The sequence below is a fragment of the Osmia bicornis genome, chromosome 5 (genome assembly GCF_907164935.1).
Source record: "Osmia bicornis bicornis chromosome 5, iOsmBic2.1, whole genome shotgun sequence".
NCBI lineage: Eukaryota > Metazoa > Arthropoda > Insecta > Hymenoptera > Megachilidae > Osmia > Osmia bicornis.
In genome coordinates, this window is record NC_060220.1 from 5,798,878 (window position 1) to 5,824,467 (window position 25,590).

The 25,590-nt window shown below is 46.4% G+C and overlaps 1 protein-coding gene across 7 annotated transcripts in view; it reads left to right on the forward strand.

The window, feature by feature from the left end:
* LOC114877922 (myocardin-related transcription factor A) overlaps window positions 1–25,590 on the forward strand; it is a 169,577-nt gene that overhangs the window by 129,267 nt on the left and 14,720 nt on the right. Inside the window, exons 1-2 of one of the 7 annotated variants that reach the window (XM_029191093.2) lie at window positions 5,890–6,368; window positions 11,355–11,757. The exons of 5 other annotated variants lie outside the window; for them this stretch is intronic. In XM_029191093.2, the coding sequence (XP_029046926.2) occupies window positions 11,667–11,757 (91 nt within the window). In that variant the 5' untranslated portion in view covers window positions 5,890–6,368; window positions 11,355–11,666. Of the gene's footprint in view, window positions 1–5,889; window positions 6,369–11,354; window positions 11,758–25,102; window positions 25,250–25,590 lie in introns of those variants that run through there. One more of the 7 variants, XM_029191095.2, reaches the window with a different exon arrangement.

Consider the following 25,590-nt stretch of genomic DNA (forward strand, 5'->3'; position numbering starts at 1 on the left):
TATACGAATAAATTATGTCGATGTTTAGACACGTCTGTTGATGTATCTCGTTAATAGTACGGATACGATAATTGCAAAATCAAATTATCACTGACCGCGGATGAAAAAATTATTTTATTGATCATTCGTTTCGCGATGGCTAATCAAGGTATTCGTAATTTTCTCGATGAATCTGTTTCGTGACATTTCTTGCTTTCTCCTGTTGCGCTTCAAAGGAGATCTCAATCGAGGAATCGATACTTTTCGAGAACAGAGGTGTAAATTAGTTGCGTCGCGGGGCATTCATAAGAGTATCTACAAGAATATCCCTCTTTAACCGAGCAATTTATGAACTGACGAGTTTGCCTGCGCATTGTCGCAAATAACGCGCGTATTCTGTTTCGATAATAAAGAACTTCATAATTCGCTACGTGGGCGTAATTGACCCGCGTTACACGGTGCTTTGTGTCGTAAGCAGTGTACGAAACGCGCGGATAAAGCGGTCGAAAGTGTTATAATGTTGCGAGACGCGCACGCAATACGGCGCAACTCTAATTGCCCAATAAACGAAACAAACAGCAGAAAAGAAAAACAAAAGATCGAAAGAAATAAAACGGTTGAAGATGACAAGAGGGAGGAGGAAATAAAAAGGAAAAGAAAGGAGAGCCACCGGCAGGGTTTATTGGAGACACTTGGGTTTATACGGCAGCTTTTACTGCACTACCGTTGCTCTCTCGTGCTCGTCCGACCCATTGAACGCCAAAATATATTGCCGATAAATACAGTTTTATCATCGAGGAATTTTAAGTGGTGGTGCCTCTGTATGCTCGCCGTTGTCCGATCAACCTCCACGCTACATATTCTTTTCCACTTCTCTCTCTCACTTACTCGGTGCCCGTGATTTCGCGTTCATTGCGCAATACTATTCGATCCTCGGCTCGATCCTGCGAGCTGACGGACCGAAATTATTTTACGATCCGTTCGCGCCGCTCTTAATTCCCCGGGGCACGCTAAACGAGAGCGTTTAAGCGGAAAAACCGTAAATTAACGCGCGAGAACGAGGTAAATCTCTCGGGAGATTCGTTTCCAACCAGTTACCTACCGCTTCAAACACGATCACGCATCGACGAATGTCGTGCGGGGTTAATGAAAAATCAGACGTGATTTTTTCCTTTTTAATTAAAAAATGAGAAATTATGTCACGGAAAATGTATGCGCCCCAAAATACAAATAGGATGTTGTCTCTCCCGTGACATTTCTCCTATATATAAATTTCTGAAATGTCAAACAGAACCGAAGCAGGGATATCGAAGAGGTGGAGGACTTTCAATGGTCTTTCGACTGAACGAGCCTCTTCGAATTCCAGTGGCGTATCTGCGCGTCGAGGCGCAACACCCACAATCAACTAGTTCAGGTGGCTTCTGTTTACAGGCCACTTGAAGCGGTGGCTGCAACCGATATCGTAATATGGAAAGCCGGCTCTGAAAAATCGGTCAAGTGTTCGTTGAGAAAATTTTAACCCCGTTACGCGTGAGAAACGATCTTTTACTCGAACCCTTGCGCTCTTCTAACGGAGCTCGGTGCTCCACGAATGAACGCGTGACTGTCGCGGTGAGAATGACCATACGCGGTATTACGATAACGATTTAGAAGTGGTAAAATTAGTCGTCAGTCTAATAGTCAGCGATCGTGTATCGGGTGACTTCATTAGCGATTAACAGCGTTCGGATCATTTCAGCGACGATCGTTTTCGATGCGTTAACAACGTCCGTAAAGGTCGATTAAAGCGGGAGGAAGGCTCATCTCGGATCATTTAAATCGCTCATAAAAGGTGGCCAAAGTTGTGAGACACGGGTCTCGAAGCGGAATTCGCGGAGCCGTTAGCCGTGGCACGGCGAAAATTGCGACCAGTCACGGGGGCAAAACCTCGTGCGAAACATTCGTTAACATTCCCAACACTCGGTAATGATCGTCGTGTAAGAAGCTACAGTGCAACATTCGCCGACAGGCCATTGCAACGTTCTCAGCTCGTAAGCAGCGCGTTAGAAAATTAATAGAACGACCTCGACTGGTAATCGAGCAAAAAAGATAACCAACTGACTCCTCCTCCTTCTACTTCTTTTTATTCTTCCTGCTGACAGGAACTCCTCGAGCTTCGTGTCGCTACCGGTTTATCATACATAAATTGGGGGGAGGTTATTATCGATCGACGTACGCCTGATTGCTAATTAACACGCGAAGAGGCGTTGTTCAATCGATCGACGGAGGAAGAAGGTGTTTGAGGAGCTTGTTCCCCGTGTAGAATCAAAGTGTCACGTGTAATGTTGTTTGTCGAGGCTTCCGTGTTTAACTTTTCCTAATGTTCCTATTAATTTTCACGATGATTAACTTTGACGTCTAGTTGCTTGATCGAACGTCGTTTTTGATGCCAGGTATCGGCTGAGGATGGATGTATTAGCGGTGGAATAATTGAAATATTATAAATTCGTAGGGACACCCTCATGCCTCTATGAATTTATGCAAAATATGATGCAGCGCTTCTTTTCGAAAGAATCCAAATAAAATAAAAGGGAAGCTTGCAGATTTAAATCGAACACGACTTCGGCATCAGCGACAGAGTCTCTCGGCTCGAATCGTTGAGAATCCTGAAGTGTCATTGGATTTTCAACAGGTTGGACTTAATGTTCGAGTGGTGGGTCGGATTATCGAGCAGAAGGAGCGGCTTGTCGTTAGACGTTAGCCGATGTCGTTGCATCGATCAGTCCCACGGTTCGTAGCCGTGTAATAAGCGGATAAGGGGAGTGATGCGACAATCGGAACGATTTGTCAACGAGAAATTCTCTTTCTCTCGTTCGCCGCTGGCCAAGTCCTATTTCTTTAATCCACCGGGACGACCGAGCCACCTGTCAATAGGATTTCCTCTTCGAGACGCGTCGGCTTACGATTCTGCGTGATTCGTTTCGATTCGAACGCGTGTATTTCCGCTCGAAGCCTTGAATGTTGCGGCCTCCTCGAACTTGTCAACCGCTCTCCTCACGGATCGCAAAGTAATCGTCTTTTGATTCATGAAGTCTGTCCTTTTACTCGAGTTTCGCATCATGTTAACTTCTTCATTTTACTCTCAATCTTATTTCCATTTTATTACCGTACAGGGGTTTTACGAATTTTACCGTTGCACTCAAAGTGTTATGGCCAGCAAACTTTTGATTAAAAAAGTTGCAAGCTTATTGCATCAAGATAGCAGCTAATTGCAGCGAACCTTGACAAATATTACAGAACGCAATTTACACTCTGAAGAGCGAAATTGTGTTAACACCGAACATAAGAAAGTTTGCAAGATCATAAGTCTGTCCTTGACAAGATCTTCGCACCTCAACGTGTAACCTCTGCATTTTTCATTCATAGTTAGTGTCGAAAAGAAAAAGATGTCACTTCCTCTTTTCAGCCGGCGCCTGTTAGACGCCGATTGCTTTCGAGTTAGCTTTCTAACGCGTTACGAGATAGCAGGGTTCAAAAGTCCGGATGACGCCCTTCTGGCGCGATGGGCCGTGGACGTAGGCGAAGCCGGACGTTGTTTCGGTAACCAGCGAAAACGTTGGCCCACGTAGGCGGTAGCGAGCAATTCCGAAATCGACTTTTCGATTTACAAAACACACGTGGTGGGCGAGCCAGGACCGATCGACGATCAACACGCCACGGTTGTTCGCCAGCACAAGTATTTCGAGCTCCCCCACCCTAGCGCCAACTTATCATGGACGAATCACCTGGCGTGGGCGATCACTTCCGGTCAAATGGTCCTACGATCTGGTTACTTTTTTTTGAAGAAGATCAAAATTGGCCCAGAGTTTTTCGTCAGTCTTGGTATAAAAAGGTGATACCTTGTGAAGGTGGATGTAACGAGGCTTCATTTTTATGGAAATCAGAGCTTTATCGTTTACAGAGTGTCAGGAATCGAACCGTTCTGCTATTTTCGATATACAAAATGTTACCTGTTCCATCCTTTCGCGAATTGACACGAGCGTTGATAATCTTCAAGTTCTTCGAAATGAATAAATATAGAAGACGTCTGCTAACAACAGACAGGTCTGGACGTCTGGAGGATGCAAACGGAACAGATGATCGTTTAAGATTCCGTCGTCGTTTCGCGGAAGTCTGAACTTCCTCGAGGGGTTTTCGGGTTCCCTGTTCATCGGGTAATCCTATCACGCGCCGTGTTCTCTTCGCTTTCGTGTACTTTTTTACAGCTCGTGTTCAACGCCGGATAATCGTTTCTTCGCGACACTGCTCGTGGCCGGGGGCACGTGCAACGAGGCACGGATTTATGATTCCTCCTTTACGAGCCGTTTTTTAAAGTACCCGAGGAGAGCTTTTCCTTCCGGTTAAAAAAGTCGTGCACGCGATGCACTATTTATACGACCATTAAGCATACGATCTCCTTCGTTCGGTCTGCTATAAATACCGGTCGCGCAATCGAGAGTAGTCCCTCGTTTCGTCATCCTCCCTCGATGACCTTAAAGCCTCCTGGCTCTCGTCTCGACGTTGTCTCATCTGTTCCCTCGGGATAGAAACTAATTTCATACGTCTGAAACGTGAGAAGTGGACGAGGAGGAAGAAGACGCGGAGAAGTGGATCAGGTGAAAAATTCGCAGTAGTAAAGCCCAAGCTTGGTACGCCACGGCTCGTTATCAATCGTGCGCGGTGGAGCATACGAGCTAACTCGGGGCACGCGCCTGGCGGGGTCGTAGGCCGCCCCACCCCTGTTCTTCGCGCTCCCTCCTCCAAAGTTGAAGAAAGAGGGCCCGATCGAGAGAGAAAACCGAGTCCCCACTCCAACGAGCCGCGGAACGGGGCCTGCGGGCCCAGTCCTCCCACTCGAACCTGCGAACCTCCCTCTCCACCCGCTTCCCGCCCCTCCATAACTGATTCCCGCAGTCCTCTACGATTCCCCTCGACCCGCCTCTGCATCGTTTTGCACTCGCAGCACGGGATACCACGACAGTGACTCTCTCTCTCATCTTTTCCCTCCTTTTCTTTCGATTTCTCTGCGGAATCTTTTTAACCCCTCGTTGATGTGCCCACCTTTCCTTAACACGAGTATTTCGGCAAACTTGTCGCAATCGAAACCCTGTCATAACGCAGCTGTAAGGCTGCACAACGGGCTCGTCGATCGTTTGTTGATGTTTACCGTCGCAGCTGGAGAATGATCCGGCATTCGGTTGGATCAGTATGGAGGGGTATCATTGTCCCGTTGCACGCTCATTCCTGGTACGGATACGCAAGTGGCGACAGGGGAAAAAAGTCGCCTCACCTTGCAACCGTAATGTGTGAGGATGTTGCCGATAGGGGTACTTGCAGCAAGTGGACATCCAGGTTTACGCGACGCGCGTCTCGTCGGTTCACAGGTATACGCGTCGATCGCGAGGAAGGTTTTCGCGTTCCCTCACCAACGAGCGAGAGGCCTCTCCCTCCGTCGCGGCGTTGGGCACGGTGTCACGGGCCAGCGGTCGTAATGCGGCCCACACGCGCGCTCACCACACTGGCGCGCAAATCGCATAAACACGCGCGCCGACGCATACACGCACGGTGGGGTAGAGACGCAAAGCGACGAGAAGCGGTCCTACCTCCTGCAGGGGACCGTGTCACGTGGCCCCCAGGCCGTGTAGCAGCACGCAGCGCACGGGCTGTGCTCTCTCGTGAGCGGCGCACACAACACCAGTCAGAGACGAGCCGAGAGACCGGGCGCAGATCGCACTCTCTCCCAGCAAGCGCGTGCTTTCTCCCTCCCTCTCTCCGCCTCTCTCTCCCCTTTCTGTCCCTCTCTGTTCCGTCCGTCCGTCTTTCTCTTGCTCTCTTTTTTTTTCCCCGTTTCTATTTCGCTTTGTACAGCGACACCGTTCGATCGGAGATACCGAACGATCGCCACCCCCGCGTACTCGGTCGCGAGTGTTTCGACCGGGCCAAAGCGTACAGCCGCGAGTCCCGAGTGCTCCGCCACGTGCTCGGCGTCACAGCGACCCCAAGGTGCACCAGTGTGTATTTATAGTGCGAACACGATCACCCTGGTGGCCGCGTGTCACACCGCGCAACAAAGCTCCCTCTTGGGATTCGACACGAGCGAAGGAAAGTTTTCGTGGGTGACCGAATAAGCCAAGTTGCACCGCCCGACCGGATTCTCGCTTCTGGAGTGTTGCTTCTTTTGTGGATCCGGCTGAAAGCTGGTGGTGTTCTACTCGAAACCTTAACCAATGGGATAGTGGTGTCTTGTGCATCGATGGTGCGTGTCATCGTGTCGTTCTCGTCACGGCCTCGACGTTGAGACAGGGCCTCGCCTAACATGCTCCTGCTCCATCGCCGACGCTCCGGCTGCTCATCGCGGATGAAGCTGAATGGTGTGCATCTTGTTCTTACCTCGTCGGTAGCTTGATCTCTAGCCAGTATCATGCCTCTGCTGGAGCTTGACGTTGTTGTGCACCCCACGATCAGTGAAAAACTAAAATAGTTCGGTATCTATTCTCAAGTGACGTGCACCACGTTCAGTGATTTTAATGCTTCAGCTTTGGTCGATGAGTCCTATTACTTACAACGAGCATCCAATGTTCGTACAACGAGTAAACATTTTTACGACGTCGGCGTGCTTAAACGTTGTCGGTAGTAAAAAGCGCGTATTAAAGCCGAAGGGTTCGCGTAAACTCGTTAAAAGGCACGAGGCCCGCCGGCCGAGCGTGACACTGTCGCGTTCCGTCGAAGCCGGATGAGTTTCGCGCCATCCGCCCCTAACGACGGGGCTAATGATCCACGGATAATTAAAGGGTGCGCTCGGGAGGCAATCGTCGTTATTGCTTCCGTGTCTCCGGCGACGATCCGCCTCGCGTGCGCATTTTTCTCGCGCCCTGCATCGAGCTGGTTGCTTGATCTTTATAGCCATTAGTCCCTCTCGACTCGGTTCGTGCTTTTTTACGAGCGGATTTCACGCGTTCCGAATACCCCGTGACTCGATCGATTAATTCAAAATCATGCTCGGTATAAACTTTGTAATTTCTTCATTCAACGAAGCATGAAAAAAAAAATGTCTGGGTCCGCGAAACCAGAGTGTCCGTGGGCATCATCGTTCGAATAAATCGACGGGGCTAACGAGTGGTCGGACAGAAATTTATGACATGGCGGATCCGGGATGCAGCGTAAGGCAGTTCGATAAATAACGCGTGGAGACGCGACGATGACGAGGAGCGGCGCGAAGACGAGGATCGAAGGAACACGTGGCCCGCGTCTGTGGACGGGTCGGCAACGGGCTTAATGAAGCGATTCCTATCGGTTCGCCAGAATCTGATAATTAAATCACCGGCCAACTCTCGTCCCCCTTCGGGCCGATATTAATTGAATCGCGATCGGATTCGATCTGCCTCGTTTCGCAAACGTGCCTTCGCGACGGCTTATGACTCGGCCACGCACCACCGTTAACTTTCTGATCGTCGGCGCGATTTCCACTTGCAAACGCGGGAGCTTTTTAATCCTTCGCCGGGGAATTTCGAGAGTAACGTATTCGCTTGGCGATTAATTGGACCGGACCTCGTTAGCCCTGCTTTCTCGATGAAATTCGACGTTCGACGTGTAACTCTTGTCCTTCCAAATTGAATCGAACAATTTCGTCTTTCGCTCGTTTCGATTCATTCTCAACGAGTACAATGACGCCAGAATTACGAGTAATCGTTTGTTTATCAATATACAAGCTTTTATTCCAGTCAGCGGAACTGGACAGCTACTGCACGTTTTATAAGTTTCGCTTTCACCATCGGGTTTCGGTGATTCGTTGCCTCTTTTTTCGTGAATTTTCTTCCAGTATTGAAAATAAAATTTTGTAGGATGTTAGAAAGAAATACTTTCGATTACAAAGGGTTATCGAAACCCAGTGTGTTGATCTTTATTATTGAGTCGTAAAAAGGACGATGAATTTTCAGTTTCATTGGGTCGAGTTTCGTGAAATCGTGAATCGTTGATTGTCAGTTGTCGAGCGATACGATCGAAAGGTACGTCGCATAGGAATCGTACAAGGAGCGGAGGATAGTGTCCGAGGTGTATCGGGATAATCGTTGTGTTCCGTTTCGAGCACCGGTCGAGCGACGTTCAAGAGCCGCGAATAAATTCGTGCGCGAGAACCGTAGTGAAAGATCATGAGAAGATCGGCACGATCAGATAAGAATCGACGGTACTCGGGGGCTGATGGGTCCGTGACGACGAACAGAGTCTTTGGAAATGCGTGTCGAGGCCGAAGCTGAGCCGCCAGGGAGCCTCGTGGGAGGGGCCAAGCAATTCCTCTCCGGCCACCTCCGAGGGTCCGCTATGCTGTCCGATTTCTCTTTCGCAACCCTCTTTTACTTTTTTATCCGTCAAACGCTCCCTTTTATCGTTGTCTTTACCACCTAGATTGCACTAGTTTTCTAATCTCTTTACCTCCGACGGAGCTCTTTTTATTTCTTTAACCCACCACGTAGTGAAAGATAATATTCTGTATCATGAACTATTTAGCTACAAGTATTTGGCCACGATTTGCTGTGTAAAAGTGGAAAGGGACGACGAACAGTTGTCGGGGACCACCTTAGAGCGAGGTACTGATGCACTTCGAGGGGCGCGACGCGTTAATTTCGTAACTCGATAAGTCATTAAGGTAACAAATAGCGCTATTAACCCAGCCACGGTTAATTAAGCGGGGCGTTGTAAACGGCAGAAAAGCGTCGTGGATTAATGGACGCTGGATCGAATTGCCGGGTCCACCGGTTAATAACGATGTCCACGATAAGTAGGTTGAAAATCGAGACGCAAATGTTTCGCGATCGCGTTAACGAATATCTTGATCCTGTTTTTCGACCGGTGCGCGGCGGTTTTATAACAAGTGATTGCGGTAATCGAGAGTAACTTGCACGTGATCCAGGGTAGAAATAATCCAGGAGAATTCATTGTAATTACATAATCGGTCCGATGCAAACATTACTATTCCAATATAATTTAGAAGAAATAAATTAATTTAGAAGCTTTCAAAGATGATATACACAAAGCGTACGAATGATTTTGAAACGGTTGTTAAAAATCGCGTCGGACGTGGAAGCGATTAAACGAGCAATATCGAGAATCTTGCGACAAATTGCGAAACGATTAATAATATAGGATTCGCGTGAAAGGTAAACGGGAAAATATGCGGCTCGGTGGGCGACTGAAGCTCTGCGGATAATTAAAAATGTACATAATAATCGTCCGAGCGAAGGGGCAAGAAAATCGCGCGATTACGTGGGCGCTTATTTAGTGCGTACGGTCACTCGTATCTTCGTGCGAGCTGGGGCCTTTAATAATTTCGGTGTTAATTAAACGGACCCGGTGCGTGGGTGCGGGGCCGTGTCGCGTCCAGAATGTTCGTATGTGTTTTGTCAACTTTCACTGGAAGCTTCCAACCTTCTCGTGTACCGTGTTTTAATGCTCTCCCGATGATGGTTATTAAGTCGCGTTGACGAAAAGCAACATCCGGTGGCGAAACTTTTCATTCTTTTTCTTCTTCTTTCTTTTTTTCGCCTTCGTTGCAGATGTTACGTTCACGCGCAATACCGTGTTGCGGGCATCGAAGTCTCCGCTCGAGCGGTGAGATGGCTTGCCCGAACACTTTGATTCTCGTTGCGTCTATTTTTAGGAGAACGTTCTTACACGATTGTAAATAATTTTGGCAAATACTCGAAAGTGTATACAATAGACAAAGGTGAATATCGTAAAAATAATAGGCTAAATTTATTGAAAATAAACTCACTTAAGCATGGTAGTGAAATGCGTTAACGTGGCTATAAATCAGTTTATACGTTCCACTTCTATAAATCAGACTACATGTTGTTCTTAGAAAATTTAAAATAGCATAATGTAACCTCAGAACTTGTTATACTATCTTACGTGACAGCTTGAAACGACTCCTGTCTGATCTGAGGGCATATAAAATGAAAATTCATGGCCGACAGAGACGCGTGACTGTAGTTTCTCATTAACCCTTGAACGGCGGACCATGGAGAGAGCTCCAATTTTAATTTAATTTCGGTATTTCATATTATTTTCTAAATTTGGCACAATTTCTTTAATTAGAATACAAGCTCTTCTTCTATTTTAAAACTTTCTTAATGTCTCTGAAATCTCAGCTCCGAATTTTCCGCACTTGGGCAAAGGATTTTTTTCACGTTGCTTTCACTGTCGTCGATTTTTCTGAATGGGCAATGGCCGACGGGCAAGCGTTTGCCTCTCACGTTTTCGAAAGTTCCACGAAGCGCCTCCATCCTGCTGTGTTTCCCGGCACCGTCGATAATTCACCGTAATTTCGCGTCGTGCGACGACGAATACCGCCCACGCGTCCAACCGAACAAAACATACAGAAATAAAAAAGAAGACGAACGAACAAGAGCAGCAAAGAAATGTCCTCGCGACATTGCCACCCCGAGCTCTATTAATTTGAGACGATTAGGCCAACCGATACTTGCCGCTAATTGTCCGCGGGACCGTCGCCTTCGAGGGGGCAGAGATCGAGGATTAATTAAATTGAATTAAGCTTAATTAGCCGTGACCACTTGGTGACCGTGTTAGAGAAGATTCCCGCGAAGCGAACCGAACAAACATCTACCACACCCGTTTTACTCATTTTTCTTCCCCATTTCTTTTTTCTTTCAAAAATTAAAACTACCCTCTTTGAAATGGCTCGTAAAATATTTCTCTATCTTGTTACCATTAATAACAACTGTGGTGAAACACCCTGTAGGTGGTGATTTGAGTCGCATAGGCGGGGTCTACTTAACCGTGCAACATTATTACTGCTCACCAGCAGTATGCAAAAAGCTTACGCGATCGTGATTCGTCATCTGCGTCGATTAGGCGTAGTTACGAAGCCGGTTTGCTTAGTCAGAAGATTCGCACAAGTCGCAGAATCCAGTGTTGCGAGGACTGTTAACGAGATAAAGGTGAAATCAATTGTCGAGCAAAGTGAAAACGCGTGAAATTCAAACTGAGCCCACCTCGTCGAGCAATTAAGAGGGAGCCCGGGTGAAAGTGTTATATCACAACGAGCCGATTGTTCAAATGTTGACGATCAATTAAGCACCGGTCCCCCCCCCGTCGCAAAAATGTAACCGCGGAACGAAGTAGCTCGTAAAAGTATCGTGAAAACAAGCTCCAGCTGAGGCTACGATCACGAAGAGGATCAGGGAACTGGCTACCATATCCTCGGTACTGCAAACTCTTGAAATTCATTGAAAATTTCATTTTCACGAAGTTCAAAGAGGCGCAGGATCAGGGATAAAATGGTATCGATCGTCGATGAGGAACGATCGATACTGAGGATTGGAAAAATCGTGAATTTTCAGGAACCGCCAATTGTTGGAGTGTCAAGCAACGCGACGAGGAGTCGAGGAACGAATTTTCGTCAACGACATCGTTATCGAGACAAAAGGATTGTATCTAGTCAGTGCACGTGGAGAACGGGAACAGCTGTGATAACACGTCTTCGTGTTAGTGCTCGCGAAGTGTCGAAATTCAGTTGGTGAGAGTGAAAAAAGAAAAGAATCGATGAAAACGAAAAATAACTTTGTGAAATTTTGAACAAATAGTAATATATATATATATATATATATTCGTGTTTTAACACGTTGAGAAGGTTATTTATTGATCGTTTAACCATGGTTACCTTGGACACCGAACAGAAACCCGAAAGGCAGCACTGTGTGCGCCGCATGTGCGCCATTTGTAGGCGCATCAAACGAGATAAAGGTAACAATAATTTTTACAAATATTATTAAGCATTTAATAACAAACCATAAAAATATCGAGAATATTTTATAATATTCATAATATAAAAATTGAATGTTTCACGAAAATTTAAAGCTCGCCATTCTATTAATTGTAATTAATTACTTAAATCTGTGCCTACATAGCATCGATCCGCAAAGGATCAAACTTAGAAATAATAGATTTACAAATCGAAAGCGAAATTTGTAAAAATGACAAATTACAAATCACAATAATAAAAGAAACAATGGGAACAGGCGAATCATTAGTCAGACAGCAGATAAGTACATAAGGCGTTCGCAAAATCCGAAAATTTTGAAGTTTTCACACATCTCTATTAAATGTAGTAAATTACAGCATTTTTATTGAAACATTTAAAGTGTTGATGATAAGAAAAAAGAATTCCTAGAGTTTGTTCTTCATCGTTCAACTTTGCCTGTCAGTTAAACGCGATGAGAGTCGATGGGAATGAATAATCCATGGAGGCACGGGTCGAAGACAATGTACGCGTCCCACACAGGAATTTCAGGTGTTTCGACTAACGAGCGTTTTGCATGGAACAACGAAGACGCCCAACCACGAAGAATCAGGACGAACCAGTTTCGAATCGGTCCACGATACATTCGTAACTCCTTTAATGCGCGTAACCCGACAGCACTGGGCGCGAGCCCTTCTTTGTTTCTTCTCGTTCCTCATTCTCGATACGGCCAAGCGAAAATACGCTAATTACGGTCAGCAGCTTCTTTATGCGTTAAACGCGTTCCATTAGCATGCTTCGCTCGTTACTTTTACAAGTATTTCGTAATTACCGCGATCCTCTAACTTCCTGGGAGACTGTAGAGAGAGAAAAGAAAAAAAAAAGAATTGAACACTTGTATCGATTTAACGATCGATCCGGGGTGTGATTTCGCGACGTGTCGCAATCGATTGCCTCGTCGAAGGAATCGAAAGATGGCAGTTCGACCTTCGGCGTAAAATTAGACTCGTCCGTGTCGTAAATCACCGGACACCCACGTGAATATTCAAATGCACCGCTTTTTTAATGCGGTTTCGGTGCTATCGAAGCGTGATGCAATCCGCTTTGCTCTCCGTACCGAGGCTTTGGACGCGTGCTTCGCTAATTGAATTACCCCGAAGGTGGAGCAAGTAGAATAACGCTGCTCTAATGATTTATAGCTCGTTCCCTTTCAAATACCAGACGCGTGAAACGAACCACGCAACGAGGATCAAAATTATGAATGGCGGTGAATCTCATTCAAGTGGGCTTTCAGGAAATAATGTCGCCATACTCGAAACGGTAGTCCCGGTTCCGTCAACATCATTTCTGATAGCTTGTCCTGGCCCACGCCTGCCCTTCGTTCATTCATAAACGTCTATCGAAATTATTCCAGAAGAACACGGAAACAAGTTACGTAATCCAAATCGAAATTTAAGTTATACAGGGGGTTCCATAATATATGCGATTGATCTGCTATTTAGAAAAACAAAGTTTACATAATAGTCAACAAGGTTAAAGCATAAACAGATCGCAAGGTTAAGATATACAACGTTGTTTATAAAGAATCAGCGAATTAGAAGAATCGAGGTCAGATGGGAGCCACTTATTATGATACGCTCTGTATATCGCCTGAGAGTCAGGAAGGAAGATCTATCTGGTTTCTTGCGCAATCAAAAGCCGGCGACAATTCGAAATTTGGAATAAATTAGAATGGCAATATCCCTCGAGGAAAGGGTGCTTTCGCAATCGCATAATCTAGTGAATGGGTATGGGTTTCATTCATCGGCTTGGAAGCCGAGGAGCACGCTCACAGCTTCAGCGGCAACCTTGCTCTATGCCTAGGCAGTTATGGCAGGCGTGACTAGGCTGGAGGTTCCGATTATGATAAAGCGCGTGGGCTCGCCCACGCTCGCCCTTCGCTCGTTCATTCATAAATTCAACTCTCACCGCGTGCCGCGAGCTCGAGCAACGAGCAAGTTGAAGAGAAAGCCCCGAGAGCGAAAGAGATGATTGTTCCTCTACCTTGCACACGACACACGCGCCGCGTCTTTCGTTGCCTCTCGCGTGTTACACCTTTCTGTCGCCGGGATCAAGCCTCTTGTCCACGGTATCGTCCGCTACCTTCGTTTCCTGCCCTGTCTCTCTCGGTTGCCGTATCATCCAGCTTGCGAAGATACGCTTTGAAAGAAGGACAGAAGATTTGTACACGTCTCGATGTAAAATACTCGTCGAGTTTCAACTTTTTGCCGCGTTTGAGAAATTGACAATTGCAAAAGGTGCTAACAGATAGATCCTTTCGCACGAGTGAAACGTGCTCATTGTCCGCCAAGCGCGGCACCCGATGGCCATGTATCGACAACGGTAGCCGACGTTGATGAGAAAAACAAACGGAGGATAATCATAAGTCTGAATGCGGCGATTCGTTTTACCACACCCAGCGATGTTTATCCTAGCGACTTCACTCCCGTTCCCTTCTATCCGAGCACATAAGGAACACGATGAAGACCTCCATATTATTAGCGTTATTAAAGCTACTAGTAGCGTGTCAGCGCGTCATCGAGGCGTTGTTCAAACATTGACACAGCAAAAACGTCGAGCGCAAACGGACAGTCGCTGTGAAAAGAGATAATTTACCAGCGCGAAGGGTGCAGCATCGCGAATCCTTATCGATGAACGTCAATCAGCTCGATCGATCCGTTAACAAGTTATCATTAGCCGAACTGGTAATTAATAAACGTCATCGGGGCGTCGGATAACCGATGATGTGATCCTTTTGATCGAATTCCATCAAGTTCATCGAAGACAATATTACAACCCTCGTGTTATTCCTACACGAATTTCTTCGCATTTGCAATTCCACACGCATATAGTAGTAGAGTGGTGTTGTATCGCCTCGAGCTTGCAAAGCCTCCGGCAGGTTTCCAAAGCGGTCTCGGAATCGACGGACGTTTATGCGGACCGGTCTATTTCTAGAAACACAGTCGACGGACATACTAATTATTTTTTCCCGGCTCGTTACCACTCGGCTTTGGCAACGGAGCAATGGCACTGAGCTAAAGGGTGGGGGAGGACAATAGAAGGGATAGAGAACTTGGATTCCATAGAAAATGTCCTATACCGAAATTTCTGAAAAACAGAAGGAGATGCAGAATCATACTCGTGTCACCGTTCGCTACATGGTTCAAGAGAAAGAGAGGCTGCAACCGCGAAAGAAAAGAAACGAAAGAAAACAAGCAACAAGGAGAGAGAGAGAGAGAATTGTAAGAGAGAGAGGATAGAAAGAAACAATTGACATTCTACGCGCACGTTCGATCGAGTCGACAACGGGTACGATGGAAGAAGGAAGGGGTCCACGAAGAAGGGGTGCTGAAAGTAGTCGGTGGTGGCGATGGCGGCGACGGCGAAGGGGTCGAGGGGGGTAGATGCCACGGTGGCATGCACCTGTGCATTGCCGCCATATACGACTCGAAGTTATGGCGTTTTTCTCAACGCTACCGTCGACGGTGTGTACCTACTCGTACGTATACACGATCGTATCTGAACCTGGCGAAACCAATTCCATTTGTGGACGGGTCGGCCGCAAAGCAACGTACCTATGTCTGCTGCAAGCTCCGCGACTTCGGGCTACGCCGTGCCGTGAGGTAAATTAATTGTCCGCGAAGGTGTGCTCGACGTGGTGGCGCGATGGACGAGGGGCGGTCTGTGAGGAGCCGCGGAATGGAGGAGGTGGACTGAAGAGAAACAGGTAGCCGGACGATCGACGAAACGAGGGAATGGGAGACACGTACGCAGGAAAAAAAAGGGGAAACGCGGGTAACGAAGTAGAGTTGGTGGCCGCTTTTATGTTTATTAGACACGCCAGCTTGCCCACGCGGATCTGCCAACGCGGTTTTTCCGTGGCCGGCTGTCGTTTTCGTGCCAACGCGTTTTAACATCGCATTGTTGCGCCGTGGAAACGGGGCTGCTGTCTTTCTTCAACTATTGCCCCGTCAAAATGAATTCCTGGGAGTCGTCGTTGTTTCTTTCAAACCAGATGAAAAGTGTTTCTTTCCTTTATTGAACGGAGAAGTCGAACGAGCACAAGCTTTGCGGAGCGAGTTCTCTAAACGTATGGGAAACAGTAAAATTATATGGGACGATAAAGTCGAGCTGAACGACGGAGAAGATAGTGGCTGCTGTGTTTATCGCGACGCGATGTATCCATTCGCAAATCTTGATTCGTCGCAGAGATAATAGGAAAATAGGAGGGAAATTTCATGAAACGCTTGAATTATTTCTAAAATATAGATGGATGAAATGTGATCACGTGGCGGGAATGAATGCCACGTGTGCAAGTCGAAGATGGGTCGCGTCAGCGTGGACGCGGAGCGTGCCTACCTGGCGTGTGCCTCTTCTCGACGCGCCGCGACCTGCCCGCTTGTGGGTGTAACCAGTTTCCGTGGGCTTAGCTGTCAAACCCACGTGGGCCGCCCACGCTGGCCAGATATATTACCGCGCCGCGAGTGAAAGAAGACGCGGAGATCCGTGGAAGGCCGCGGGGAACCGCCGTGTTCGAGCGGAGAAGAGAACAACCGGCACGAGGAGAGAAATCGTTTCTCCGCGCGCGTGTCGCAAGGGAGAACGGTATGGAACCGATAAAGCGGCGTAATTAACGCGACAACGTCAAAGCAATTGGATTTCTTGTAAATATTTTAAGGACATGCTTTTATCCAAAGTTTCCAATCGTGTTTTACTTAAAAATCACCGAAATTTTATCAAAGAAGAGTTGTAAAATTGCATAGCTCTTTCGAATCCTCCAAAATTAATGTACCTTACTCTACTCGTAAAGTGCCTTCGCATAATTCACGAAGAACACCGTACGCAACAGACATGCCAGAGCCCGAAGAAGAAAAAAGAAGAAAAGTGGACGGAGAGGAAAGAGATAGCGGGAAAGCGAAGAGACGTTGCTTGCGACACAGGAAACAGTTTCACCTGGAGGGATAGCGGCCAGCATCCGCGTTACCGTTGAAAGAGAGGTGAGGAGGGAGCTAAGTAGGCACGTGGGTGTACGCGATGCATACAAAAGCGCTTTTATGAACCGTGTTTTCCTCGGCATCGGTAGAAGACTCACGCACAATTAAAGGAACCACTTTCTGTTCGTGCTTGACGCAATACCGCGAGGTATATAAATCCGAGGCTTCCCTTCTTTTTCACGACGATGATTCAGACATGAAACAAAATGGAACTTCGAGTGTCGCGAGGAGGAATTTCGGTTAAAGGAGAGAAGGAATGGTAAACGAGTCTCTGTTCCCATTCTCTTGAGAATAATTCAATCATTTAGGACGAAGGGTAATTCTTGTTTTCATTGTCTAGAGTCCGTGAAGGATTTCACTGTTTTCACTGTGTGTTTTTCATAGCTTTTTCCGCTATTCTACATTTATTACATAATGTACGAGCTATATTTTGCAACAATGGCACAATCGTAATTGTGCCTGATAGGGGGGTGAAAAAGTTTCTTGATAATTTTCTCGTTCTCTGTTTGTTCTCGTCTTCTGAAATTTTTGGAAATATTCAGGTATTTATGAAAAAGAAAGTTTTTAATTTCTTTTCTGACTCCTTCTCCTCTAGTTGTTCTACTGCTTTGGAAAGTGATAACTCAAAGTGTAAATAAGAAATATAGTATGCGATTCTCGTATGGATTTTCGTGTTGTAAAATACGATTATCGAAAAAAACGGAAACACGGGAGGGACCCAGAGCCGAGTGGGCACGATAATCGGCTAATTAGCGAAGTGAAAACGGTTGGCTGGTTGGCTGGGAAGCCAACATTTGTTCGCGTCTCGCTAACATATAGGTACACGAGGCTTTCCGTCGATTCGTTTCGCGTGACTCGTCGATTAATATGCGTTCGGGGGCCAACTTTCGCCCGTTCCTCCTCGACGCTCGGCGCGGATACACAGAAGCCGATAACCCGCAGGTGCGTGCTGGGTAAAAACGCGTTGATTTACCGGCACGATAGTCGAAACGACAATATGCTTGAAACAATGCCAATGAAGCCGGACCGACGCGACGTCGAGCAGGCTTACACGTGTAGTAATTACCATAACACAGGTAACAGGAGTTAGCTCTGTCTCCTGGCGATTATTCGGCCTCGCTTAGGCGACGAGAGCCTTCGCTTGAACGCGAAACGAATCAGAAATGCGGTTCCGATCCTTTCATTATAGATCAGGATCGATTTACCTTCGGAAACGTAATCGTTCAACTGCTATTTTATTTGAAACAGCAGTAAGTGAAGAGGAATTTTCTCGTTTCCTGTTAACAATTAGCATATCACCTACACCTGTGAAAAAATGAAAAGGAGACAGGAAGTGTTCGCGTTATCTGTGTTCCCAGGGAAAATTTATTTTTCACACTGATTAGTGAAACTTAGAGGATGTATAAACGACCTCCATTGTGCGTATACGCGTCTCGACTAATTCAAACTTAACCTAATCCAGACCTAACTCACATCTTCTTTAAGTAACATCCAATACGAGTATTGGAAATAAGAAACGAGACAGCTACGTATCGTTCTGAAGGAATTAATAATCCTATAATACTTTAAATACTGCTACATCTGTCGTCGATAAAAAGGCACGAAACTCTACCATATAGAAAATTCCAGGAATCGGGCGATGATCCGTGGTTTGGTAGCGCATCAAATCTAATAAAAGACTTCTACCTCTTAACTGCGTTTTAACCTACTTTCGGGCCAATTGACCCAGGTTGTTTTCCTTAAAAATAAAACAACTTTTTATTGTCTGAAAAACATTCAAAATAAACATTCTTCTCGAACCAAAAACAATAAAGACTCGATGATCTCTCTTACGATGGATCTTAAAATCCTCAAAAAACTACAGAGCGACCAATTACTGACAGTCATTCGTAAGGGAGAGCATAAAAGTCAACTGTCGAGAAAATGGTGAAGGTTCTCGGAAAAGCTTCTCGTCTTAATCCGTTGTTTCTCCGCGTTGCAATTAAGGGTGTCAGATCGGGAACGCATCCATGATCTGCAGGGCGAAGGCACCATTTTGGAGGATCCGTGTGCCGTAGGCGGCGTCATCGCCACGGCGTCTGGCGCTCGTAAATTTCTCCCAGAAATTCTGAAATATCACGATCACTCCGTGTATCTTTTTTTCTATCTCACTCTCTCCCCCATCGTCGTGTAGTTCTCTATCGCTTTTTTCCAACCCACACAAGCGTACCTCGCGCTCACAGCTTCCAGTATTTTTAATCCCTCGTCGGTTTCTTTCCGTTCCTCCTACGACCCACAGGACGTTGCACCACACGCGTGCGTGCACGCACGTATCGAGCCGATACGCATGCCGCGGCTGCACGCCACATAGAAACACACGCGTGTCCTCCGGCAAACGCGTCTACCCTGGAAACGGGGTTAACAACACCGAAATCTATTTATTTACCGGGATAAATCACCGGGAGCTTTACGAGTGAGCGTATATTACGCAAATCGTAGCGTTATATCAATCGGCGGGTGTCCTCCTCCTCCTTCTTCTCCTTCTTTCACTCCCTCCTTCCTCTGCACCTATTGCCAGACCAGTCGTTCCTTTCCACTCGACTGCTGCCGCATCTTCTTCTTCTTTTTCCTGCTTCTTTCGTGCACCGTTTCCATCCGTTTTTGCCTCTTTTCGTGCGAACCAAGTGGAGATGTTCTGCGATCGTCCTGCTTCTTCGTTTCACTTTTTTCCTCCTACCGAGGAGACACGAGAGAGAGTCTCCGACTTCGATGATTCGTTTAATTAACCCTTCGTTGAAGATGGTGTCGGTGAGGCGACTCTTCCGGTCACGAACTCTCGCTCCGTTTGCATAGTATTAAAATTCACCCTGTATCGTTAGAAAATTTATAGACTCGGAATGGGAATTTACATGCACCCAGAGAAAAGAGAGTAATAGATAGAATCTCCCCTTAATGCGATCACTAGACTTCGAAATTCGTTTCCTCGGTCCGTTCGCATAAACGTTACCCAGTTTACAACGAGGGAGTTAACCACCGGGACGGAACGCTGTCGCAAAAAAAAGCGTGCGTGGCGGAACGGTATGACTTTCCCGGTGGAAAAGGGAGAAGGTGAAGTCTCGAAGGTGGCGAGCAGCCGAGCAGAAGGAGAAGCGTTACGAAAGACAAGTGTGTACATCGATTAGAAGGCGTAACCAGTAGGCGGAGCGTGCTAACGCCGTGTTAAAGCTCGCGTATCGTTAATGTACGTAAAGGTAAACTCGCGTAACTCGTGTATAAAACAGATACTTACCGATTCATCGGCTACTCTGAAAGCTCTCAGACTTTCTGTCGGAACGACTGGTTCTTTAAAATATGTCCTACGAAGGACGAGGTGCCTCGTCACCGGCACGGCGGGATAATTAAAATTCGTGTCGACGCGTGGCGAATTTATCGGTGGCCAGCTGAATTTTTTAGACTCGCATTTCCCGCCATTGTTTGGCGGGCTGACGCGTGCACAGCTGGCCGTACGAGCGCGTGCACGCGTTTTGCGTCAAACAACGGGTGGACCGTTCGCAGAATCGCGATTCACCGGTCGCTTTTGTTCGTGCGAGCAATATTTAAAAATAATCCACTAGCTCGACGTCACCGTATTCCAGTTAAATCGTCTATCAGCCACGTTCCGCTATCGGGGTACAACTACCGTCCACGGTTGAACGATATCAAGAGAGAAACGTCACTCCCTTAGGATAATAAATAACGCGGTACCCGGGTCCGGTTATTCCCAACTGCTTCTCCGTTGGGTATCTGAATCGATGGCAGGAGAATTGATGATGCTTCCAAGACACCCGAGCTGCTTGACTTCCTCGTACCATCGCTTAACTGATCTTTACAATAAACTTATGTGTAATGTTTTATTCCATTGGTCATCGTTTGTTTTATGTTTCATTCATTTTTTAATTCTAATATCATTTTATGATAAATTGTTTCACGTAATCGAGTCTCTGACGTATTTATTCGACGCGTTACGAATTACACCCTCGATCAGGAAGATATGTAGCCGACGTTAAGGATGACTACGATTAATCGCTGCTTAGAAAAACAGGGGATACGCGTGATTGGCTTTGAAAGCGTTCACCTGTTCCGACACGCGCGTAACATTCCATTCGGGTCGCGATTATTTTCTAAACAAACGCGATCGTTTTTATCCCCATTTTTCATTGCCATGTAAATCATATTTCCGAGCCGAGAGGAAGGAGAGCAGGTTCGAGGCAGTCAATTTTCTCGTGGCTCGTTCCCTCTCGTTGCTCGTAACTCTCCAACAACTCTCTTCAAAGACCTGCACACGTGCGCCAACATCATTCCATGTTTTCTCTTTTATTTTCCTTCAATTTTTTCTTCAACTTCCACGATTGCTCGATTATCGAACGTTTCTTCTGGTTGTTTAAGAAAACAGGGCATTAGGCGACCTGCTGTCAAGGGAGTAAACGAAGATGTTTTCTTTCATCCCCTATTAGAATATAAATGCAACGCCATTTCGTGGTCAGATAAAAATACTCGATCAAACGCAATGGTCTTTTTGTCTTCTTCTTCCGTTTCCCCAAAATTATCTCGAACAACTTGGAGATTGTTTTTCTCTTCCTAAATTATTTACAGCCTGAGGAAAAGAAAAAGCGTTCGATCGTGAAGCAAAATGCGTCGCGTCCTTCTGTCTCCCAATGATTGATTAGAGGAACGTTGTTTTTCGAACAAGTTATCGGAGTCGAAGATTTCTATTTTGGAAAAGGTCGGTGTCGCGAGTAAGAGGGAATATAAATAATGGAATTGAAATACTCGACGCGAAATAGAATTGATTTCGTGATTCTTGGAAGAGAGATTCGACTACAAACCAGCTCTATTTTGCGAGGAACGACGGTAAAGCGGAGCTGTAGAAAGCGGATAGAAGAAACCGAGACAAGAGACAAGACTTCTCTCTTCGTGATCTCCGGGCCTAGAGAGGCTTTATTTATACCCAAAGCCGCCGTATTATTGGATCACCCCCGCGATTCTGGCCGACTTAAGTGTGCCTTGGACTGCTCGCCGTGTTTCTCTTTTCTCATTCTCGCCGCCTGCTTGCTCGACTTCCGTCATGCTGTTCAGGGAATCAGTAAGGTCTTTCGATTGGTCACACGCTGCAGTTATGATTTATTACTCGGAGTGTCCCGTGTAAGTGTCGCTTGGAAATTTCAAGAAATTTACAAAGAATTCATTTATTCTGAACTCTATCGAACATTTGTTAACGCGATTTTGAATCAAGCGCGAGGATTAACCCTTGTACAGCGGAGTCTCTCCATGGTCCGCCGTCCGAATATTAATTGCTCTGCAAGTTCCTGGCATTCAATGCCACAGATTTGAAATATTCAAATAATGAATGAAGAAAAGGTACCACAAAACGCAAAACTGCATAATAGTTTGTGCTCAAAGAAGCAAAATCTGTGAGCTGCTTGCAATTTATTGGAACGATAAATTCCGCTGGTCTGAACTTTTCCATGCACGAGATAAATATATTTTTGTTCGTCGAGGCGGGAATGCCTGTTCGTGTTACGACTGCTTTCGATGACCCGTAAAACTGTCGCTGTTCGTAGCCGGTTTTTCACGGTTCCCGTGAAAAGGCAACGGACCGTGGTCGTTGGCAATTTGTAAGATTAATCGTCGAGGGACGTACTCGAAAATTGGGGTCAAAACGGGAGCGGACGAACCGCGTATATTTATGGGATCGGTGGAAAGGGAAAAAGGAGAAGATCCGCGGCTCTTCCGGAACTCCTTAACACTTTAACGCCGTGCTTAGAATTCCTGCTGGTTTGATTTATCCCCTGCTGTCGTAAAACAAGCCAGTCGTAGAACGAATAGGTCGTAAAAGCAACGACAACTTTGTTAAACGTCTCCGTGGGGATTCGAAAAACTTCTTTCCTGCGGATTAAACTGTTTCGAGGAGACTTCCGTTTCCGTCGTACTAAAGATATCTTGGTAAACGACTAAATTCGACCAAGATCACATAGAAACTTTGGATGCATACGTATACATCCTGAGAATGATACACTGTGCCTTTGGTAAAAAAAAAATATCAAAAGTATCTTCCTCTCCTTCTGCATTTTTATGCTAATTGAAATAATTAACAGTGACTGGAGTGGAGTAATTAGAGTACTTATCGTAGAATTCTTTACCTCCCCATCTTCGTTCCCTTGCTTTACATTTATACAATAATTAGAATAATTAACAATAATTAATAGAGTAAAGAGTACTTATCCCAATTACAAGTTTGACGAGACAACAAACTTTCGTTATTGATCGTGAAAAAAAAAGGAATTTCATCGAGCAAGCGAACAATTTGTGCGACAGTTCGAATTAATTCCCTGGCAGAAAGTTTGACTCCGATCGACAGCTGTGTCAGCGTAATTACTCTTAACCACTCTAATTTACGTCTCGTAATGACGCGCTTAATGATCGTAATCTTTCTCCCTGGTTCGATACCGAGAGAGACGTATTTGGCCAAGTCGCTCCGGGCCTCGGCGACTTTCAGGGACGTTGTTTTCAATCTCAAAAACGCCGCTCGTCCATCGCGAAATATTACACTGTCTGTTAATCGGTATCGCGAAGATTTTTCATCCGATAAATCTTGAATATCGATGTAATTAATATCAATTATAATTTTGCGAATGAAATCTATGAAATAACGGGAACTGGTCGGAGATGGATCGAAAGGTGTCGTTTTTCTAATTTCGCCACGAGGATTCCGCGGATTCCTGCGGGGCTGCCGTGTTAATTGCGAGTTTCGCGGGGGTTCGAGACTGCACGGAGTTACGGGAGCTACACTCCATAAGCATTTACGCAATGCATAGAATGCAAATTCGCGTGTGGTGCATTCCTGCCAAGTGAATCCCCACAGACCGACGCCGTTTACGCCAGCGTGGCTCGCCGATTGCCGATCGTTCCGCCGGACGTTGTAAATAAACTTCTGAACGTCTATTTAACGTTCCCGTTCGACTATTCGGCGAATCATCGCGCAAAATTAAAATTAAAACGCTGTCTAGCACACTTCGTTTCTTAGAAACAAAACAGACTCTAATCTGCTTATTTAATTAATTTCTATTAAAATTTTTACGAAGTGAAATGATACAAGTCAGGGTTCAGTTATGTCAAGCACCGTTGGTTGGCTCATTCTTCTCCGCGGAGAACAACGATGAAATCTCGAAGAAATGCGAAACATTGCAGGAATCCGCGTGCCACCCTGACACTCGGCCACGAGCCACGGAGTCGCGAGCTGTCGAGCCACCAGGTACATGGGACAGCTATGCACGTGCACCGTCACACCGGCCGAGCTGTCCTACCATTTCGTTCAGGATATCGTTCGCTGCCTGTCCACCTCCGCCTTGTCCATCTGCTCGTTAACGTCCGTCTTACCCTGAGCAATCGCGTACTCCTCGTTTTTCTGACTCCCGATGACCTCGCGCGATATTTCATCCACTGTTTCGCCTGTTGCGTCCAAAGGCGTGGTGCATCAGGAGGACCCTTATGTTTTTCCACGATTTTCACCTCGATTTTCACCTCAACATTTGCATCGTTGCTGGCAATTTACGATTAACCCCCGGTGATGTTAATTAAGAGACGTAAGAATGCGGACCTGACTTTCTCAACGATCACTTACGCGGAGTTCAAACGAAACGCGATACCGAATTAGAAACAACTGTGCCCATATAACGATACAAGAAACGTTGGCTCGGTATTTGACGCTGTGTATTTTGGCACTTGCGACTAGTAGCCGTTTTGGTCGTTACCATTTGTCTTCTGTGGACCATGATACCCTTGCTGCCGTCCCAGTTCCACAGCTTCTATCTACCCTTCTCTCTGCTTCCCCTCGACGATCCTTTCGATTATTTTGGAAAGGTCGAAATCATTTTATGGAGCGACCGGTCGTTGCTCGAATAAAGAATGATTTTAATCGATAAGGATCCGTCAATCTCGAGCTCCGAGGAATGCGCTCGCGCTCGAAGCGACGGTTGTCCCGTGAATTTCTCGGCCACCAAGAGAAATATGCAACCGCGCGCATAGTTACGCGCGTTCCACGCGTGATTGTCAGGATCGATAGCGAGGATACGATCAGGAATGCTCGTTAAGCGATAGGATTATCGCCGGCGGAGCTGTTACATCGGGACGATATTTTTTCTCCCCGAATGCTGTGTCATCGGTTGCGCCTTAATTACCGCGGATCCGTCGTTATAAATTTGTACGCATCACGCTGGAAATCGTTGATATCTTTGATGGATTAATAACCAGAAACGCATGATGCATTTTTACAGGAAAAAATTGTAATTATACAAAAACGTGCGACGAAGAGGCTGCAAGATTTTCAAAGCTGCTAAGGAAGTCCGAAACGATTCGAACGCGTCAGACGAAACCGCGAAGGGGGAAGGAACGAGGGTAGAAGATAGGAAGAAGGCGGAGGCCGTAAACGGCCGATTATTCCCAGCAAGTACGTCCAAGTCACATTCGCTCTCGATCGAGGAAAAAACTGGCCAGGAGGGATCCCCTGGTGCTGCGAACGCAGCGAGCTGAGTCGCGGCCAATAAACCGAAAGGGGTAGACATTTTTCTCCGGGACACGGCTGCTTTGAATTCAGATTGCGCGGCCATGCGGCCCGCGGTTTTGTTCCTCTTTCGCCGGCAATTTATGCAATCTGGCCCGCGCTTCCTCCGCGTATTTATAACCGGGGGTCCTTTGTGTGTTAATTTGTAGCTGGTCCCGCGATCCACGCCACACCGTCGCTACACGTCGCCAGGACTCTCTCCGCCTCGTGCTCTCTCGTCGACCTTT